The sequence below is a fragment of the Delphinapterus leucas genome, chromosome 11, assembly GCF_059928025.1.
Source record: "Delphinapterus leucas isolate spDelLeu-1000000601 "Yukka" chromosome 11, BTC_Dleu_Yukka2, whole genome shotgun sequence".
NCBI lineage: Eukaryota > Metazoa > Chordata > Mammalia > Artiodactyla > Monodontidae > Delphinapterus > Delphinapterus leucas.
The window spans coordinates 32,881,839-32,902,147 of NC_143139.1; the positions used below are offsets into that span (position 1 = coordinate 32,881,839).

Here is a 20,309-nt window from a genome sequence, read left to right on the forward strand (position 1 = left end):
AGGGGTTCTGCATCCACAGATTCAACCAACCATACATCAAAAATATTCGGAAAAAAAATTCTACAAAGTTCCAAAAAGCAAAACATGCTAACAACTATTTACATAGCACTTATATTGTATTAGGAATTATAAGTAACCCAGAGATGATTTAAAGTATATGGGAGGATGTATGCAGGTTTATGTTTAACTCCTACACCATTTTAGTAAGGGACTTGAGCATCTTCAGATTTTGGTAACCAAGAGGTCCCAGAACCAATCCTCCATAGATTCCAAGGGATGACTGTACTATTATTTTGAGACTATATTCTTTATATTGCAAGATAAAGAAAATAAGTAATTTATGGTATTGATTAGGAATCACGATGTGCAACATGAAAGAGATACAAGAACACATGAATATTAAAAGTGCAAATACCACTTATACAAAAATACATATAATTTGGAAATAGTTAAGAAACATTCTAGACAGTAGTTACTAAGTAAATCACTATCATTATCCTACCAATATATAAATTATATCTGCTAATATTACAAAATCAGTCATTCCATTAGATTTACTAGTAAAGAAAGCTCCTCAGACCGTTAAAGTCGCCAGAAACATTTACACAAATCATTTTCAATGTTCCAATACCTGATTTTTATTTATAAGCTAGAATTTTAGAACTGCAACTGCTGACAAATTCTAAAAGTATGAGAAAAATAGTACATATTCATGTTCTTGACTGACATTAGACAGTAAAGATACTAATATTCAATCTGTTCAGAAATGCTGAAGTGGAGGGATGCTAGCAGGTAAGCTCTAGGTCCCTAGAACCACTGCTCTGGACAGAACAGCTCTCCATTTATCTATTTTATATTTTGGGTTTCCTCCATAAGCTTCCCTTTCAGGAAAGAATTCTGCAACCACCACAAAAAGTTTTAAACTTTAAAGGACCGTGTGATGAGCAGCCTTTTAAGATGGTCTGCAATGATCCCACCTCCTGATATGCACGCCCTTCTGTATAATCTCCTCCCTGAGTATGGGCTGGATTTAGTGACTCACTTCTAAGGAACAGAATTTGGCAGAAGTAATGGATGTCACTCCCAAAATTAGGTTATAAAAAGACAGTGGCTCCCGTTTTGGTGACTTTCACCCAGATATCTTGCTTTGGGGTAAGCAAGCTGCCATGTTGTGAGCAGCCCCATGGACAGGCCCACATGACCAATAAATTAATGTATCTGGCCAACAACCAGAGTCCTGAGGCCTGCCAACAGCTGGAAGCAGGTATTCTAAGGCCTGCTGACAACCCTGAGTGAGCTTAGATGTGGATCCTCCCTCAGTTGAGCCTGAGAGATCCTGAGCCAGAACCACCTGCTAAACGGCTTCTGAATTCTTTTTTTTTTTTTTTTTTTTTTTGCAGTACGCGGGCCTCTCACTGTTGTGGCCTCTCCCGTTGAGGAGCACAGGCTCAGGACGCGCAGGCTCAGCGGCCATGGCTCACGGGCCCAACTGGTCCGCGGCACATGAGATCCTCCCAGACCGGGGCACGAACCTGTGTCCCCTGCATCGGCAGGTGGACTCTCAACCACTGCGCCACCAGGGAAGCCCCGGCTTCTGAATTCTTGACAAGGAAGGAAAGAAGCAAGAAAGGAAGGAAGGGAGAGAGGGAGGGAGGGAGAGAAGATAATAAATGCTGATTGTTTTTGGCCACTGAGTTTTGTGGTAACTTGTTATAAAGCAACAGGTAACTAATATGGAAAGCATTACAAAGTAATTAGTATTAAGCTAAAAGTTGCAAAGTGACTATTAATTAGGTTCCTAAAAAGGAACTCACAGAAAATATGAGTTAATGAGCGGGGGCCCAATTTGGAATTTGGTTCTTGGTTTTTAGGTCCAAAAATTCAACCTAAAGCTAAAGCAGGTAAGACTCAACTGAACTATACCAACCAACCTCCTCAAACTGATTAATAAACCACACACCACCTTCCAGGGCATTTCCTTCCCAACAAATCTGGACAGAACCAAAGCATTACAAAGAATTGCATTATGCACACAGTCTAAGTGTGCAGCAGCCCTGAAAATTGGTTGTTGTGTCTACAAGCTACTTTTTTTAACTGAAATTTTTTAAAGTTTAAGATGCAGTTAACTTAAATATAAAGAAGCCTACATTACTACAACTCCAGAATAAAGCACCATTCTAGCAACCGCCAAATAACATCTCTCACTTCCTACCACCTCCTGTACTATGCTAAACACTAACCAGTTGGCTGTGTGGCTTTTCTTTTTATATTATTTTATGCTCTAGTCATTCTTCCTAAGGATGCCTTAATCACATTAATTGATCTTCAACAATATTTTGATCTCCCTAATTTGACAAATACCCTAGTCCCATAATTAAGCACCACATTTTATAAACCATATCTTAAAATGGGATACTTCTGTAGAAAAGTAATATCCTCTATTCTTAATAGTTTCTAGTTCAAGGAAACATTTTCCTGATCCTAGTCCAAAATGTGAGAAGCATTAGTCCTTCATTAGCTAATTATAGTTAGTATCCAAGTTAAAGATTGGTTGGCCAAAAGGTTCGTTCGGTTTTTTCCGTAAGATGGCTCTAGCAGCACTTAGTTGTGTTTAACTTCATTCGAAACAATTTTGTTAGACTGTATGTGACAGCTGTCATATCAGCGTGCATTTTTAAAAAAGACTTATCAAATTGGTGAATTTCTGTGTAGCCAATTTTTTTTTTTTTTTTTTTTTTGTGGTACGCGGACCTCTCACCGCCGTGGCCTCTCCCGCTGCGGAGCACAGGCTCCGGACGCGCAGACTCAGCGGTCATGGCTCACGGGCCCAGCCGCCCCGCGGCACGTGGGAGCCTCCCGGACCGGGGCACAAACCCGCGTCCCCCGCATCGGCAGGCGGACTCTCAACCACTGCGCCACCAGGGAAGACCCTGTGTAGCCATTTTAATACTGAAGATGGAAGAAAATAAGCAACATTTTCGGCATATTTTGTTTTATTATTTCAAGAAAGGTAAAAACGCAACTGAAACACACAAAAAAGATTTGTGCAGTTTTCTGAAGTTTCATGCTGGAGATTTCTCACTGGACAATGCTCCACGGTCAGGTAGACCAGTTGAAGTTGATCAAATCGAGACATTAATTGAGAACAATCAACGATATACCACGCGGGAAATAGCCAACATACTCAAAATATCCAAATTAAGCATTGAAAAACATTTGCACCAGCTTGGTTATGTTAATCGTTTTGATGTTTGGGTTCCACGTAAGTTAAGTGAAAAAAACCTTCCTGACCGTATTTCCACGAGATTCTCTACTGAAACATAATGAAAACATTCCGTTTTGAAAACAAATTGTGACAGGCAATGAAAAGTGGATACTGTACAATAATGTGGAACAGAAGAGATTGTGGGGCAAGCGAAATGAACCACCACCAACCACACCAAAGGCCGGTCTTCATCCAAAGAAAGTGATGTTGTGTATATGGTGGGATTGGAAGGGAGTCCTCTAATATGAGCTCCTTCTGGAAAACCAAACAATTAATTCCAACAAGTACTGCTCCCAATTAGACCAAGTGAAAGCAGCACTCGACAAAAAGCGTCTGATATTAGTCAACAGAAAACGCATAACCTTCCATCAGGATAACACAAGACTGTGTGTTTCTTTGACGACCAGGCAAAAACTGTTACAGCTTGGCTGAGAAGTTCTGATTCATCCGCCGTATTCACCAGACATGGCACCTTCAGATTTCCGTTTATTTCAGTCTTTACAAAATTCTCTTAATGGACAAAATTTCAATTCCCTGGAAGACTGTAAAAGGCACCTGGAACAGTTCTTTGCTCAAAAAGATAAAAAGTTTTGGGAAGACAGAATTACGAAGTCGCCTGAAAAATGGCAGAAGGTAGTGGAACAAAAGGGTGAATATGTTGTTCAATAAAGTTCTTGGTAAAAATGAAAAACATGTCTTTTATTTTTACTTAAAAACCCAATGTGTATTTGGCCAACCCAATACACAAAAATAACAGCTAACAATACTCTGAATGTCAACAATTATGTCAACACGATAAGGAAATCAATCTTTTACTTTGCAGTTTCAAATTCTTTTTCTCACCTTTTCTGACCATAATATTAAAATTAATCTAATGAGATTCTAAGCCCTGTATTAATTTTCAAATCAATTCTTAATAACTATCTCTAAAACATAAGTGCATATTCTTGATGTAAAACAGTTATTTATTTTTAAATAAATTTATTTATTTTATTTTTATTTTGGCTGCACTGGATCTATGTTGCTGCACGTGGGCTTTCTCTAGTTGCGGCAAGCGGGGGCTACTCTTCATTGCATTGCGTGGGCTTCTATTGCGGTGGCTTCTCTTGTTGCAGAGCACAGGCTCTAGGCATGCGGGCTTCAGTAGTTGTGACTTGCGGGCTCTAGAGCACAGGCTCAGTAGTTGTGGCGCACAGGCTTAGTTACTCCGTGGCATGTGGGATCTTCCCGGACCAGGGCTCAAACTCATGTCCCCTGCACTGGCAGGCAGATTCTTAACCACTGCGCCACCAGGGAAGTCCTGTAAAACTGATTTATAAAACAATGGCAAATTTTTCTAATATAATAAGTTTCAAATAGTCTGATGTCAACAGTAATAGTGCAACCTACTGACTATATTCTAAATAATAACTTTGTTATTCAGCACTCATAAAATCTGAATTATGGATATTAAGTTAAATGAACTTATACTTCTCAAAAGAGATAACCCACAAGTGGGCTTATTAGAGCTTGTCTAGCATGGCATTAAAAGGTCACAAAATTATTTTTTGCCTTAAGAAAAATCTGAATCATGGGCCTTCCCTGGTGGTGCAGTGGTTGAGAGTCCGCCTGCCGATGCAGGGGACACGGGTTGGTGCCCCGGTCTGGGAAGATCCCACATGCTGGGCCTGTGAGCCATGGCCGCTGAGCCTGCGCGTCCAAGAGCCTGAGAGACCACAAGAGTGAGAAGCCCGCGTACCGCAAAAAAAAAAAAAACATGGATCACATCAAATCCCATATACTCCACAATGACTACCACTTTACAGACCAAATATACTGTACAGTTTTATGAAAAGTGCTGTGATTTGCTTGGTTAGCTGACCTAATGCTAGGATTCATTCCTTCTAAAAACAGAAGATAAGGACTTCTTCGAACTATACATGCTCCCTCACAATTAACTATGTAGTTTTCCAAGAAAGCGGTCCAAGTTGTTGTACTTACCACTTAAAAAATTCTTGATACCAACATGGACCCAATTTTTTAAATTAATTTTATTAATTTCTATAACCAGGAGTTACCTGTAAAAGTAGAGGCTTGGTGATATTTAGATAAGAATGCTCTAGATCATTAGAGCACTCTTCCTTGAAACAAGTTAGTTAGTAACATAATTTTACTCATCTCCTGACCTACCATTATTAATCTCCTTTATTAGATATAATTTAGAACTGTTGTAACTACCATGGAAAGCTTAGTGCAAGCACTATGCAGGATTATAATCTTGTTACAATTTAAAATATAAATGTTAATGCAACACTTGTTAAAATAAACATTACACAGAATGCAAAGGAAAAAAATTAAGATTCTGATGAAAGTAAAAGCCATTTGCCCTGGCCAACCACATCCCCTCCTTTTGAAAATATTCTCTTCCCTCTATTCCCATAACATTACACTCTCCTGGGCTTCTCACTCCCTCCTTAATTTTTCTTTCTCCTCTATTTCTTTCTTCATCTTTGTAGGATTCTCTTCTTCCACCACCACAAGGAAGTGATGATGTTTCTCAAGTTTCTGTCCTGGATTCTCTTTTCTCATGCTGTTCTATCTATTCTCTCCTTGATCTGTCTTGATCTGTCTCACTCCCATGGCTTCAATTTGGTCATGTATGCTGATGACTAACAAACATGTATTTATAGCCCTGATCTCCTTCCTAAGCTTAAGCCCCACATATCCAACTGCCTCATAGATCCCCCTTCTCAGATTTCTCTCAGATGCTTGAAATTCAACAAACCTAAAAGTGAACCACTACCTTCCCCAAAACCTGTCCTTCCTCTTGTTTCCGGTCAGTGACAAGTACCACCATTTACCTAGCTGCATAATTAAGCCAGAATCCTGGGATTTATCCTTGATTCTTCCCTCTCTAAAACCCAAATTCCTATCTCTCACAACCATATCCAACCATCCATCAAGTCCTATACATTTTCTACTAAACATATCTAGAATCCATTCACTTCTCTCTCCTACTGGCATTATCCTTGTTTGGGCCACTACTGTCTCTTGCCTAGACTACTGCAACAGCTTCCACCAAATAGTTTCTCTACCGCTAGTTAAGATTCAACACAATAATCACAACTTAGAATAAAATGCTACTTGCTGTGGTTTCAACTATGTATTGTGTCAATGACAAAAGAAAACATTTTTTAAACTGCTGAAAAAATTGAGTATGAAGGTAATTTAGGTTGACACAAGTTCTTTTATGAAGTAAATGGGCATAATTAGACATACTCTACCCAACTCACAGGCCCATGAAATGAAATGAAATGATGTAAATGTTCCTTAAAAACAAGTGGAAAACAGTTTAAAGCAACAACAGAATCAGATAAATGATAAAGAGACTTTGCAGTTCGGTTAAGCATTGTCAGTACCTAGGCAAGACACAATGACAGACACTGGGATTTTTTATTAATATCATTTACAATTATTACCATTATTATTAACTAAAAACTATGTTAAGTTCCTTACATCGTTTATCACATTATCATCACCACAAAGCCCTATGGTTAGATGACCATACATGGCATGGTGGGGATTTAAACTAAAACGTGATTCTGGACCGGTCGCACTACTCTCAAGGAGATTACAGTTCAGGGAAGGAGAGAGAAACAAAATGAAATATTTTCAATACACTGTGTAAACATAATCATCACATTTTGCACAGAATGCTTTACGAGTAATTGAAAGGGCATTAATTCTGGCCTATGGATAAAGAAATGCTTCTTGAGAGAGATGATGCCTTGAGCAATCATAAAGAATAAGAAAGAAACTGTGGAGGATAAGAGAGTACAAAGCAGAGGAAATAATATAAACAAGACACTGTGGCCTAAAAAAGACCATGACCGTGCCGTCTGACCATCCAACCTTGAAAGCAGACTTACTCTTTAACTCTGACAAATAGTTAAAAAAAAAACAAAAAAACGCTGCTTTTAACTATTCAATTCTTAAGTCTATATACACTGCTTACCACTATTACACTACCAAAGTACTTTCTAGATGTAAAAACTTTTACTGGTAAGGCCCAAATGTTTATGTGACAGTACACATCAGCTTAACACACACACACACACACACACACACACACACACACACACGAAGGGAAGAGAAGAAACAGGCAGAGAGGGAGGAAAGGAGGGTAAGAGGGTGAAAATATCCCTGAAGCAATTTGTGGAAGTATTATTTTTTAGTAGAAAACACTTCTTATGTTCTGGTTTTGTCAGTCACCCACTAGAATCCACACATTCGACAATAGGTACTGTTATATATGGAAGTCTATTAATATATTACCACTCATGTATTTCACTGTTTCAGCTAATATTTTTTGAGGACTTACTGTATGCCAGGCACTGTGCCAAGTACTTTACAAGAATTATCTCATTTAATCCTCACAACAACACTTGGTTATTATCATCTCCATTTTACAACTGAAAAAACTGAGGCTCAAAGTTAGTAACTTTCACAAGTTCACATAGCCAGGAAGTGGTGAGACTAATATATAAGCACAAATAGTTGAGCTCCAGAATCAAAACTCTTCACCACCATACTACATAATTGCAAGCAACTCATAAATATCGACATTCTTTTCTTTTTCCTGCTTTCCATTATGAGTACACATAAAAATTAAAAACAAATACACAGTGGAAAAATAAAACTAGATATATTTTCCTGCACTAAAAACATGTATAATGAAATCCTACATAAGTGGAAGATGGCAAGACTACAATTAAAATGTAAATTACCAAGGAATATTACAGAAAAGTGCTGTGTGAATCAGAGACATTAAGTTTACGAAAAGTTGGCAACAAGGGAATACTGAGCAAATTTGATAACCACATTCATATAGATGATGAAATAGCTTAAGTTTTATCAAAAAGTACAATTTGATGACATTATGAATTTAAAATATTTTTCATCTGTAAGTTGTACTGCTCATTACTCATCTAATCAATGATTATAGAGCCCTGGGCCTTATCAGTCTTGGTCTTAAAAAAGAAAGCAAAATGTCTAAGAAGATGGGTGAGAAAAAAGGAAAGGAACAGGGAAGGAGGGAGAAAGAAAAAAGGCTTTTCAAAGGGAAAAGCTTCAAATCTCCCCACCATTATACAAAACTCATTATTAGCTCTTCCTTTTGAAATGTGAGGCTAAGAAGTCCAGTCACAATTAATCCAGCCTGTGCTGAGCAGAATTTGAGTGGTAGAAGGCTAAATGGACAGAACAGGGCAATGATTCCCAAAAAAAAAGGTTTTAATAGCAAAACTCATTTAGGAAATGAAAATTAAGAGAAATCCTAACAAACAAAATGTATAAGAGCATAGATGATCTGGCTGAAGTGCAGTGTGGGAACACAAAGACCCACTTGTTTGCTCCCATTGGCAGCCACTGAGATAATTTCAGGAGATCTCGGGGCTCCAAAGAGCACAATTTAAAACCTCTGGGCCCTTTTGAGGGAAGGACAGCTCTCTCTACGCCAAGAAACCTGTTACTTGATTCTTACTGGCAAACCCGTCTCCTCCTTACTCCCTTATTTCCTGCAACTTGCTCTCTCACAAGAGGCTTCCCAAAGCTGGCCCTGAAAGAACAGTACGGCTAAAGGAATGGATGGCTGTGCGTTCAATGCTGTGCTAACATCTCTCTGGCCTGAGAGATGTTATGATGGTGGGCTTTCTTATTTTCCTCCTTACACTTTAGTATCTTCAATGAACATGTAATGCTTCTATCATCAGAAAAAGAGTTATTATCTTAAAGAAATAAATAATTCTATCCCCCATGCCCAGGTTGCTTACGTTCACACTTGAAACTACTGCTTTATTAAGATTTACCTAGAACAGGAAAGATTTTCTAGTAAATAAAGGAATGAGAACATTTTAGAAAGTAGGCTAGGAGACTCTGGGCCCTGGGTAGACAAAAAGTAAATTAAAAAAAGGATGGAGAAAGATGAAAAAATGACCAAAACAACTTTGCCTACTTTACAAATACACATAGAGCTCTACTTCCTGAGTAACTACTTCTCTGGCATTGAATATAATCTACTTGCTGCTGTTTTAGGTTGATCATTGCTAGTATATACTATAAAGGATGGTATTGTGTAAAAGAACCCTGATCAGACTATAAAATATGTAAAGGTGAAGTGATTTAGCTCATGTCTAAAAACTGTCAGAGAACTGTACAAATTTTTTATCACACATTCACATACAGTCAAATTTCTAATTTGTTATACTATCAGAGATTCTTAGAATTTATATCACAAATAAAAGAGGGAAATAATATTTACTGGGATTTTTCTCCTAAGAAATACTATGATATCAAAGAAGTCAAGATATACAGCACAATAAAGGTTATTGTAAAAGACATCAAAATGAAGTTTGACATTTTAACTTCAAAAATATTTCTTAAAATAGAGAAAACAACCGACCGTCATTTTGTTTTTCATTCACTATAGTGCTAGCCCAGATTTTAACATAAGTTCTTATATCAGTTGTAAGTAGTAGGTTTAATGTTAGAAGTTCTCAAGATGTACAGCACTAGATGCAGGTATAATGAAATTTACAAGAAGAAATCCTTAAGAAGTTACTTGCTACAAATTTGAATGCTACCACAGCAAGGTAATAAAAAGGACTTAGAAATCCAAACATTTGAATCTAGCACTAACCAGCTATTGACCTTGAACAGCTCAATCTTTCCAGGCCTGTTTTCTTACTTGTCAAGAGGCTACTAAGCTAGAGCCATGAGTCCCAACAAATAGAAAAGACCTCACCCAGCAGATTGCTATGCATTACCTGGCAGTTCTCTAAGGCTGCAGGACAGCAAGAATCCTCCAGAGTTGAAAATCCCAGAGGAAAGGGTTTGGAAACAATAGCGGCCTCAACAATTTCAAAAGTTTAAATAATAACATCTCTACCCCATACCCCTCAAGATCTTCCCCCTGAAAATTATCTTATCTCCACCACTAAGGTTTCAAGAAATAAAAAATAGCCTGTCTCAGAAAATGACTAAACACTTTGGAAGCTCTTAAAAGGTTCCTTCCAGCTCTAAAATTCTCAGTAATTCTGTAAATTTCCATAATAAACAACATTACAGAACAAAATGCCTACTGAATCTTTTTTTTTTTCTTTTTTTTTTTTGCGGTACGCAGGCCTCTCACTGTTGCGGCCTCTCCCGTCACGGAGCACAGGCTCTGGACGTGCAGGCTCAGCGGCTATGGCTCACGGGCCGAGCCGCTCAGCGGCTTGTGGTGTCCTCCCGGACCGGGGCACGAACCCGTGTCCCCTGCATCAGCAGGCGGACTCTCAACCACTGCACCACCAGGGAAGCCCCCCTACTGAATCTTTTAAAACAGATGATTATCAACCACAGGTCATATATAATAAAAGGTAGAGATTTTAGCAATCATGAAAGCCAATGAACAAAACACTGTTAAGTGTTCAGTAAATATTTGTTAAATAATTTAGTTTCAAAGTCACGATGACATAATAATATTTTACACACTTGTAAAACCACTAACATTACAAGTTATAAAAGATAATTATTTAAGGAAAATGTGTCTTTAAAAAAAAAAACACCTAAGGTTTCATTGAATGAAAACTTGATACCCCACAGAATGCTAATCTTTCTACCAAAGTATGTTGGCCAGATATCTAACCTTGAAGGAAAGAGGAATAAGCAAAGAAACCTAGAATAAGCGTGTGCAGAATTCTAGAATTTTGTTCACTTGTGATAATTTATTTCCAATAACTCACACATGTATATAGGAGGGTTCTTTTCCAAATAATGACTTAACCTGTATCAGAATTGCAACTTTTTCAAAGCTTATTTAAAAAATAATAATAATAACTTCCTTTCTAATACCTATATTCCTCTTTCAACAAACCTTTACTGAACACCTATTATTTCCCAGGCACTTGGTTAAACATCTTCAAAAAAGATAATGAAAAACTCATATTCCTCTTAAGAAGCTCATAACGAGAGTAAATGCATACATCTAACAGAACCATAGTATGCTAAATGATAGAATAAAGGTAAGCATCACAAATTGACTTTGAGGAACTAATTCCAGGAAGAGAATACAGCCATCCTCCTCTCTCTGGCTAATTTGTCCCATTGAGAGAGAATAAATACTCAGCTTCATGAGAAAGACAAAATTAACTCTGGGTTTATGAGGAAATGCTGAAGTTAGATAGAGATCACAATCAGAGATATCAACAAGAAACACAAAGGAATGCAAGTTTGGGATGGGCTTAGGAGAATGTCACAGGGACTAGATATGTGAGCTGGATCTTGAAGAATAAGCAGTTAACGAGCAAGGCAAAATAACAAATTCTAGAAAGATATCAATGACTAATCTTTTTAGCTTAACTGAACAATTAGAAATAATAAAGAAGCACAAGATGAGGGAAAATTCTTTTTTCAACGTCTGCCTATTTCTATAGTTATATAGGTGTCTGCTAATTTGTACAATTGATTTATCTTTGAAAGTAACATGTTCATAGATAACATAATACTGTCTCAATCATAAGGTAAAAATTACTTCCATTTGAATTATAATTAAATTTAATTCATTCCATTAATTTTAAATTCAGTGTAGTTCAAACAAATGCAAAATCTGAATTCTAAACTATTTTTCAATTATACAATCTCAAATACAAATCTATGTTTAATATATTTTAGTTTTTGATAGGCTCTTGACATCAACTATTTTAACTTTAAATATCACTTAACAGAGAACCCACAATTTAATCGAGTAATAAAATATATTTTATAATATGCTGTACTCTTTCATGACTTCAGTAGTTTAGGAGAAATACTTCTCATTTTCAGCTATACTAAGTAAATTTCAGTAATCTAAATAACAAGACCTAAAGAAAATGCTGTGAGGTAATAAATACACAATTTTCCAAAGTTATACCTTAAAAATGCTAAGGTATTCATGTACAATGTCATCCTTGAAATAATGCTACAACATGAAACTTATATAATGTTATATGTCAATACAAAAAATGATAAAGCTAAAAATGTTCTAAAACTGAGATAAAAGTTTTATTTTCTCTTGTACACATACATGCTTTTGAGAATGTGTATAAGAATAAAATATGGTAAGACGTGCTAAGTTCTTTATGTTTTTATTTAATCTTCAAAATAATCAAATACTGTGTTATAAAAATACTATTCCCGTGTTTAAATACTCAGAATCCCTCATCTCAGTTACTCATCTAACTGTAAAAATTGTGCTTTTAATCAAATAACACAGTATAAAAATATGAAGCAAAATTGTGAAAATAAAAATAATGCTGAATCAATAAATACCTACAAATTATGGACAAAATAATCTGGTAATATTGTTACAAATATAATCTCAAAAGTTATTGGAGGGCTTCCCTGGTGGCGCAGTGGTTGAGAGTCCGCCTGCCGATGCAGGGCACACGGGTTCGTGCCCCGGTCCGCGAAGATCCCACATGCCGCGGAGCGGCTGGGCCCGTAAGCCATGGCCGCTGAGCCTGCGCATCCGGAGCCTGTGCTCCACAACAGAAGAGGCCACAGTAGTGAGAGGCCCGCGTACCGCAAAAAAAAAAAAAAAAAAAAAAAAAGGCTGCCAACATCAAATACTGCTGAGGTGACATGGAAAGAAGACTGAGATTAGGTCCCTGAGTTTAACAACTAGGTCACTAGGTTATATCAGAGCTCTCACTCAACAAAGGATAAAGGAAAGGGAAAGAATGCCTGCCGAAGTAAACCTGCTGTATACAGAAACCAAAGCTAATAAGACTCTATGCCAATAGTGTATAAACTTTTTGCTCTCAGGAACTCTTCACACTCTCAAAAGTTAAAAGAGCTTTTGTTTATCTAGGTCTTATCTAAATCAAGAAATAAATTACTATATCGAAAATAAAAACTGAGAAAAAAACTTAAATATACATTGTTTCATTTTTTAAAAATCATATTTTAATATAAATAATATACTTTTATGAGAAAACCCTATATTTTCCAAAACAAAGATAACTTTGTGTCAAGAGTTGTAATTGTATATTTTTAGCTTAGAGGTACTCAACTACCCAGCTTAATAGAAGACATCTGGATGGTCATATCTCCTTCTGCATTCAATTTGTTGCAATGTGTTGTTTTGTTTCAAGAATATGAAGAAAATCTCGACTCCCACAACTATGTAGTTGAAAAAGGGAGGAGTATTTTAATAGGCTTTTCAGATAATCGTGGATATTCTTCTTTGATACTAAATAAAAGCACAACAAAGAGCTGTTTCTCAAACGTTAGCTGCACATGAAATCTGGAAGCACGTCAATGAAGTTTTCATAGTGTTCCCTTAAAATCCATTGGTTTATTTTATACTTTGAGTGGATTATCTATGCATGGTTTTGTAACATCATACATTGGTTACTGGGAAATACTGGTTTACTGAGTGATGCAAATTTTCCAAATGTTGACAAACCACATAATAAAATATCAGAAATTATATTCATTGATATAACCATCTGATCTCATCTTTAAACTGCTAGGAAGCTCTTAAGCTCACTGTAGTAGTTACAAGTTTTCAAAAATTCTAATTTTCACTTGAAAGCTCAATTTTTATCATTGGCAACAAATATTATCAATTGTTTTCTCCGAAGTGACAAACTTACTGTGTTCATTTTTGAGAAAATTGCTAAATATCCAAGTCTGAATAACCACAGTTCGCCAGGCATTCTCTCAAATAAAAATAACGTTCTATGAAAAAAGCTAGTTCTGCTCAAAACTCAAACAACTACAAACAACTCCAACTGCTCTCCCGCGACTCAACCACACTAGTTTGGTATGCAGCAGGAGTGCTTTACTTGTACTTCCCAGTTCATCAGACAGAATATTAAAAAAGACACAAGACTTGCTAAAATTAGTCATTTTTACTGCTTCATGAACAATATTATTAAGTGAAACTAGCATTATTTTTACTGCATGTGCATGGTGGTGAAGATTACGAAGAATATTGCAATGTGGTGCTACTGCTTTGATTTATGCTAAAGAGCCAGCAGTTTTACTCACCATTGCCTCTGCACCACCTCCTCAAGTGTCAACACAGTGAAAAAGGCAAATAAAATCTTAGTATGATTATGAACTCCCTAAAAGGTCCTCAGGGACCCTCAGGGTTCATCAGATCACACTTTGAAAACCACTACTATCCAAACACTAATCACTTTCAAAATTTCTCTTAAACAATGAACCCGTGTGACTACTCTAACCCAAGATGTAGAGAGAAAAACAAACCAACCAACCTCCTAGAATAAGGAGTCTCTGAACAACACCTGTGTGGTAGCTGGAAAGGCTCCTCAGGTAAGGGAGGCTCAGAACTCAGCATTCTGAAAAACAGACTGACTGAGATGGTCCGCAATTCTTTTCTCACATTCCCACACCAAGGGTCTAGGAGAATCTGTGCCAAGCCTCAAATTAGAAGACAGAAAGCAAGTATGACAAGACAACAATGATACTGGAAAAGAGTTTTATCAGATGATAAATGGTTTAATTTTCTTCAAAATGTGAATTTTATACTGTTTACTTCCATTTTATAGAAGCTGAAATAACTCATTCTTTTTAACAACAGTCAGATCCTAACCATAATACTTGTTCAATTATAAACACTATTTCTTTTAACAAGAAAATTTCAGCTCACACATAAAGATTTGCTAATACTACCTCATGTACAGAGTTGGTTACAATTCAAAGTGTTTCTGAATTCTCAGCAAATCATAAAATTTTACAGAAGAAACAAACATCTATTTTGCCCACCACTGTATGTCTAGTACCTAGCTCAGCCCTCGTACAAAGACGTTCAATAAAAACTGCTGAATGTTGAAGTGGTTGGAATGAGACAAGAATTCACTGCCAGACTCCTAGTATAACACCTAGTACTCTTGCTAATATGTGAAATCTTTCTCATCGCTCTCTAACATAACATCTCTGAGAAACCTAAAGGGACTACTACAATTTATCCTGAGAAAATATAACATTACCTGTTACGCTTGAAATTACATTTGAAAGCCTGCTCTGGACTAGGTGTTTTATAGGTTCTCATTTAGATCACAGTTCAAAACCAAAACAAACAGCTCTAACATTTTCATTTTTAAGTATCTGCGATCTGAATTAAGCATTAATTTCTACTCCTATATGAAGTGGCAATAAGATACTAGTCTAACTCAATATATTGATTGTACTACTCTCACACACACTATACTAAATATTTCTTTTTCTCTGATGATTCAGAATGGTTCTCGATTTCTTAAAGTTTCTTAGGTTTATATTTGAGACACTTATTGTGTTAAAAGAATTTCAAATATAAAGATGAAGGAAACTGTGTAGTACCTTTGAAAATAATTGTCACTGTAACTTTTTCATTTTTACATTTTTCCTGTCAGTTTGACATTTATCATTGATTCTTTCACAAAAGCACATTGTAGAAAACTTCAGTTTTGAACTATCTAGTTATTTAGATTCTAGATTTTTAAAAAGATTAGTGAAATTTAAACTAATTAAGGCCAGCAAGTACAAAATTAAAATTCAATCAGAGAAATGGCACACACTTAAAGAATATAATTTATCAATTTAGGAATTGAAGCTACTTCAAATCACATTTCATTTTGAAATACTGCTATCATTTCATTCCATACAGTTATTCTGGAGAAGAACATGACCTACCAGGGATATTGCCAAAGGAAAAGGTCATCTGTTGCAATATAAAGGATTTGAATCAGATATCCTTTAAACAAAAATGACTGTCAGAAAGACTTTAAAGGGAGGTCATGGGGCTTCCCTGGTGGCGCAGTGGTTGAGAGTCTGCCTGCCGATGCACGGGACACGGGTTTGTGCCCCGGTCCGGGAAGATCCCACATGCTGCGGAGCAGCTAGGCCCGTGAGCCATGGCCGCTGAGCCTGCGCGTCCAGAACCTGTGCTCCGCAACGGGAGAGGCCACAGCAGTGAGTGGCCCGCGTACCACAAAAAAAAAAAAAGAAAAAAGGGAGGTCATGGACTCCATCTTCTCTGGAGGTTTAAAAAGAAAAGATTTTTCAAATTTCTGGGATTGGCTTAGACTTGGCCTCACATATGGTGACTAAGACAAAATCAGTTCAAAGGTGAGTCTGACCCAAGGGATTCGAGTCCTGTTTGTCAGTCACAAAAACAAGTAATTAGCAAACTGCATCCCTGGGCTCTGCAGCTATCCAGTCCCTGCTTTAGTAATTGCCAACCTTATTCTTGAAATTACCCTAACTGCTAATTAACATGTCAGTCGTAGAGAATTATTTCTTCTAACTACTGAAATTTTTGCTTCTCCAGTGTTATGTAGCCCTTTAATCCTGTTTTTCTAATATTACCAGAGAGACAAATATTTTGTGGTGCAATCAATATCTGCCCTATTAACAGTGCCCTGTTCCATTGTTCTACCCAAACATGGATTCCACTCTGAATTTCAGAAACAACTGGAGAAAAATAACAGGTAACAGAGAAATTAGAGCTCTTAGGGTTAACTTAGGGCCAAAATCAAGAGAAGAGACAAATTCAGAGAGAGGAAGGAAGAAGCTGAGAGGGTCGTAGTGTAGAACACTTACTTTTAGGAACAGAGTGTCCCTTAGACTTCTGGTGAGTTGCCCAGAGCCTCTTCAGTTTCAATCCAAATGACAATGCTTCTCTGAGTCCTTCTCAAGTAATGTTTCCACCACTAAAAATTGGATCTATAAGAGCTCAGATGTACTGGTAAGAAATGTCAGGGGCCCCCATGTGGGCCTCAAGCCTCTTTTAAACTAGGCCCACTTCTCTGTCCTGGGCCAACTCCCCTGTGCACTATATTCCTTCTTCTTCCAGGTGCCAGGTATTCGGCCTGTTTCTTCTCTTCTGAGCTGCCACCACCTACTCTATTTCTCAGGGTTCCTCTAACCCCAAGACTGGCTGTGGAGTAGGACACCAGCTTCCCCCCTTCCTTGCTGTCCCTGCAAATAAACATACAGGCTCTTCTAGTTTCAGTATTTTTCTAGTGGCTACAAGAAAATAAGAGAGGGAACAACAAAAAGCAACAATATCGCACCAGAGATTAAGATTGTAAAAACTGTCTCCACATTAAAGTTCCTGCCTTTTCTGAAAATTGCTTATTGAGCGTTTAAAAAAGTAAAGTACTAACATAGACATACAAATATAATCTAAGCCAAATCCAACCCTATATAGACTTAGAGATACAAAGATACTCTGCTTTTCAAAATACTTAAATCACGGGTCCAAAAATAGTTACCACATTCATTTTAGCAAATGGTACTTTTTTCTTTTTAGCATGTTGTTATATTCCCTTGAATTTAGTAGCTGTTTGAAAATTTGCTTTTTAAAGGACATGATTAAAATATTTAATATATTTTATCCAATGTAATGAGAATTAATATACGAAAAGCATATTGTGGTTTACAAAAAGACAGGTATGTCAAAAGCAGCTAGCTTCACTCAGCAGATCTTAAAATTTCAAGTTTTGACAACCATTTATGTGTTCACATTTAAAAATTTAATAAAATGCTGTAAATGGTGTTTAAAAATCTGGATATCTCATTTTTAGGAATCTAACTCCTACTGAATATATTTATTCCTCTAATGTTACTATTGTATAGCCCTTTTTAAAAACAACAGTATAATGCATTAGTATTCTCATGATAATCCAGTTTCTAACAGACTTTAATCAAGAGTATATGCCATCTAAATATTAGGCCATAAATCACAGTAACTAAGTGCTGGCAGATCAAGAATGCCACAGACTTTGAATTTCCTGAATGATTTTCTTTACCCACTTAATACACTTAAGAGGTTTTTTTAAAGACTCTTATCATACTGTAAGCTTACAATAAAATAAAGACCGAAAATAAGCAGAGATCATTTTATCCCATTGGTATAGTCTAACAGATTGCCATCTAATCAAACTAAAGATATTCACTTTCAGAAAAAAATGTGTCCCTGTGACTGGGCTCACCTCCAACTATTTATTTATACAATATTAGAGGACCTGGGATTAAAAACACTACACAAACCCCTGATCTGACCCTTCCAGACGTCTATGTAAAAAAAAAGGAAGCTTAATCTGTTGTGGATTCTATAATCAGATACTTTTTTGAGGAACGACATTAAATTACATCTTTCGCTCCTAAAGAGGATTTCATGGTTTTTCTTTGATTCCTGCACACTAACACAACAATGCAGCCAACGTTATTACATCCGGACTGTGTGGTGGGGAAGGGGTAGGGGGCGGGGGGGCATTACACCCAGCGACACGAATTAAATCGCAGTAGCTAATGCCTCCCTTAAACAATTTATTCTCTCTTGGCAGCAAAAAACGTTCCAGCCTCTTCAATTACCCCTCACCGCAAAGCATCGCTTGGGTCGCGATCAATCTGACCCAGTTCCTATCGCGGCCACCACCTCAGGCTCGCCTCCGCCCGCCGGGTCTGCCAGTGTCACGGGAGGGGGCGGCGGCCGCAGGGGCGTCCTCGGCGCCGCGAGCCGGTGGGCAGGCGCCGCGCGGGGCAAGCCCGGGACTCACCGGGTGGAGGTGCCCTTCCGCACATCGCACATCATGCACTTGAAGGCCTCGGCGCTGTTCCGGAAGGTGCAGACGCTACAGTCCCAGTAACCCTCATCCGAGGACGGCTTCGGCTGCCGCTTCGGCCTGCAGAACACAACCCGGACACGACGCGGCGCGGGGTCACCAGCGGGCCGCGCCCGGGCCCCGCGGCCGCGCCCGCCTCGCCCCCCGCCCCAGTCCCGCGACCCCAGCCCTGCAGGCCCCCAGCGCGCCAGGCTCCGGCTCGAAGGGGGAAGGGAGTCAGGAAGGCGGGGGCGTGAGCCCGGCCGCAGCAGCAGCAGCAGCCGCCGCCGCCGCCGTCGCCGCCACCGCCGCTCGGACACCCCGAGCTGCCGCTCCGGCCGCCGCCATCGCGACTCCATTGTGGGACGGCCGGCGCCGGCCCCTCACGCTGCAGCGCTCGCGCAGCGGCGGCACCGCCCCCGTTTTCGCCCTGCTGCTCGGGCTGCGAGCGAGGCGGCCGCCCGAAGCCCGGCGCAAGGGCCCCGCCGCCTGCACAGTCCGGGCCCGGGGGCCCGGGCGCTGTTACCTGGTGGGGCTCTTCTTGTCTCCCATGGCTTGGCTACAAACGCACGCCGAGAGTCGCCGCCGCGGCCGCTCTATTTGTCAATAAGGAGGATAATAAGACGGGCGGAAGCGGGCGGGGGAGGAGGGAGGGGGCGGGGAAGGCCGCACCGCCGAGCTCCGGAGCCGCCGCCGGATCCCACGCAGCCTCCAGCTGTCGGGGAAACTCCTGCCTGGGCCACGTGACCCGTGCCCGCCAACCAGCGGCCGCGCCGGAGACTTCAAACGAGGCCAGCGCGGCCCAGCACTCGCGGCGAGTTCGCGGGCTGCCGCGTGGGGGTGGCCGCCGCAGCCTCAGGCGCGGTCACCGCCTCTCCGCCCGGTGCCGCCCGCTTCCTGTCGGCATCCTGGGAGCCCCTCCAGCGAGAGATGCTCTGTCATCCTGCGCGAAGCCTGGTCCAAGGCGGGGGCCGGCGTTCAGAGGTCAGCCCGACTCTGGAGCAGAGTGCGCGACTGCGGTCTCCAGGTAGAACCGCTTTCCGGGCCTGGGCGGTCCTTGGCGTCTCAGCCCCAGCCCGAAGGATACCCGGGGGCAGGCGGCAGCCACCAGTGAGCGCCATTGCTAGGTGCCTTAAGGCACTTGGTTTTGTGCACACAAATGCTCTACCAAGTAGGGATTGTCGCCCTTAATTTGGAGGAAACGAAACCGAGGCTCGAGAGGTTAGGTGACTTCCTCTATATTACCTAATTAGAAAAGGATAAAGCCAGGAATCTAACCCTGGTTTAATTCCAAATGCGCTCTTCTCGCTTCCCAGGCCTCTACAGTAGCTGCTTTAAAAAGAAACAACAACAGAAAACACTCCTAAAACCTTTTTTCTTCTTTGTAAATAACGAGATTGCATGTGCCCTGAACGTTGTTAAGAAAAGAA

General features: G+C 39.4%; 1 protein-coding gene across 15 annotated transcripts in view; it reads right to left on the minus strand.

Moving 5' to 3' along the window:
- YAF2 (YY1 associated factor 2) overlaps positions 1-19,948 on the minus strand; it is a 71,517-nt gene extending 51,569 nt beyond the window's left edge. For 2 of the 15 annotated variants that reach the window (XR_016394904.1, XR_004024259.2), the window contains exons 1-2: positions 18,835-19,375; positions 16,874-17,251 (exon numbers count right to left, since the gene is read on the minus strand). Coding sequence is in view for 12 of the 15 variants with exons in the window: in XM_089920556.1 (XP_089776682.1) it covers positions 17,050-17,251; positions 18,835-19,238 (606 nt within the window). In the remaining 3 variants the exon portion in view is untranslated. Of the gene's footprint in view, positions 1-1,370; positions 17,252-18,834; positions 19,379-19,405 lie in introns of those variants that run through there. The other 13 variants (XM_089920557.1, XM_089920558.1, XR_016394905.1 and 10 more) reach the window with 12 other exon arrangements.
- Between the last annotated feature and the right edge of the window lie 361 nt (positions 19,949-20,309).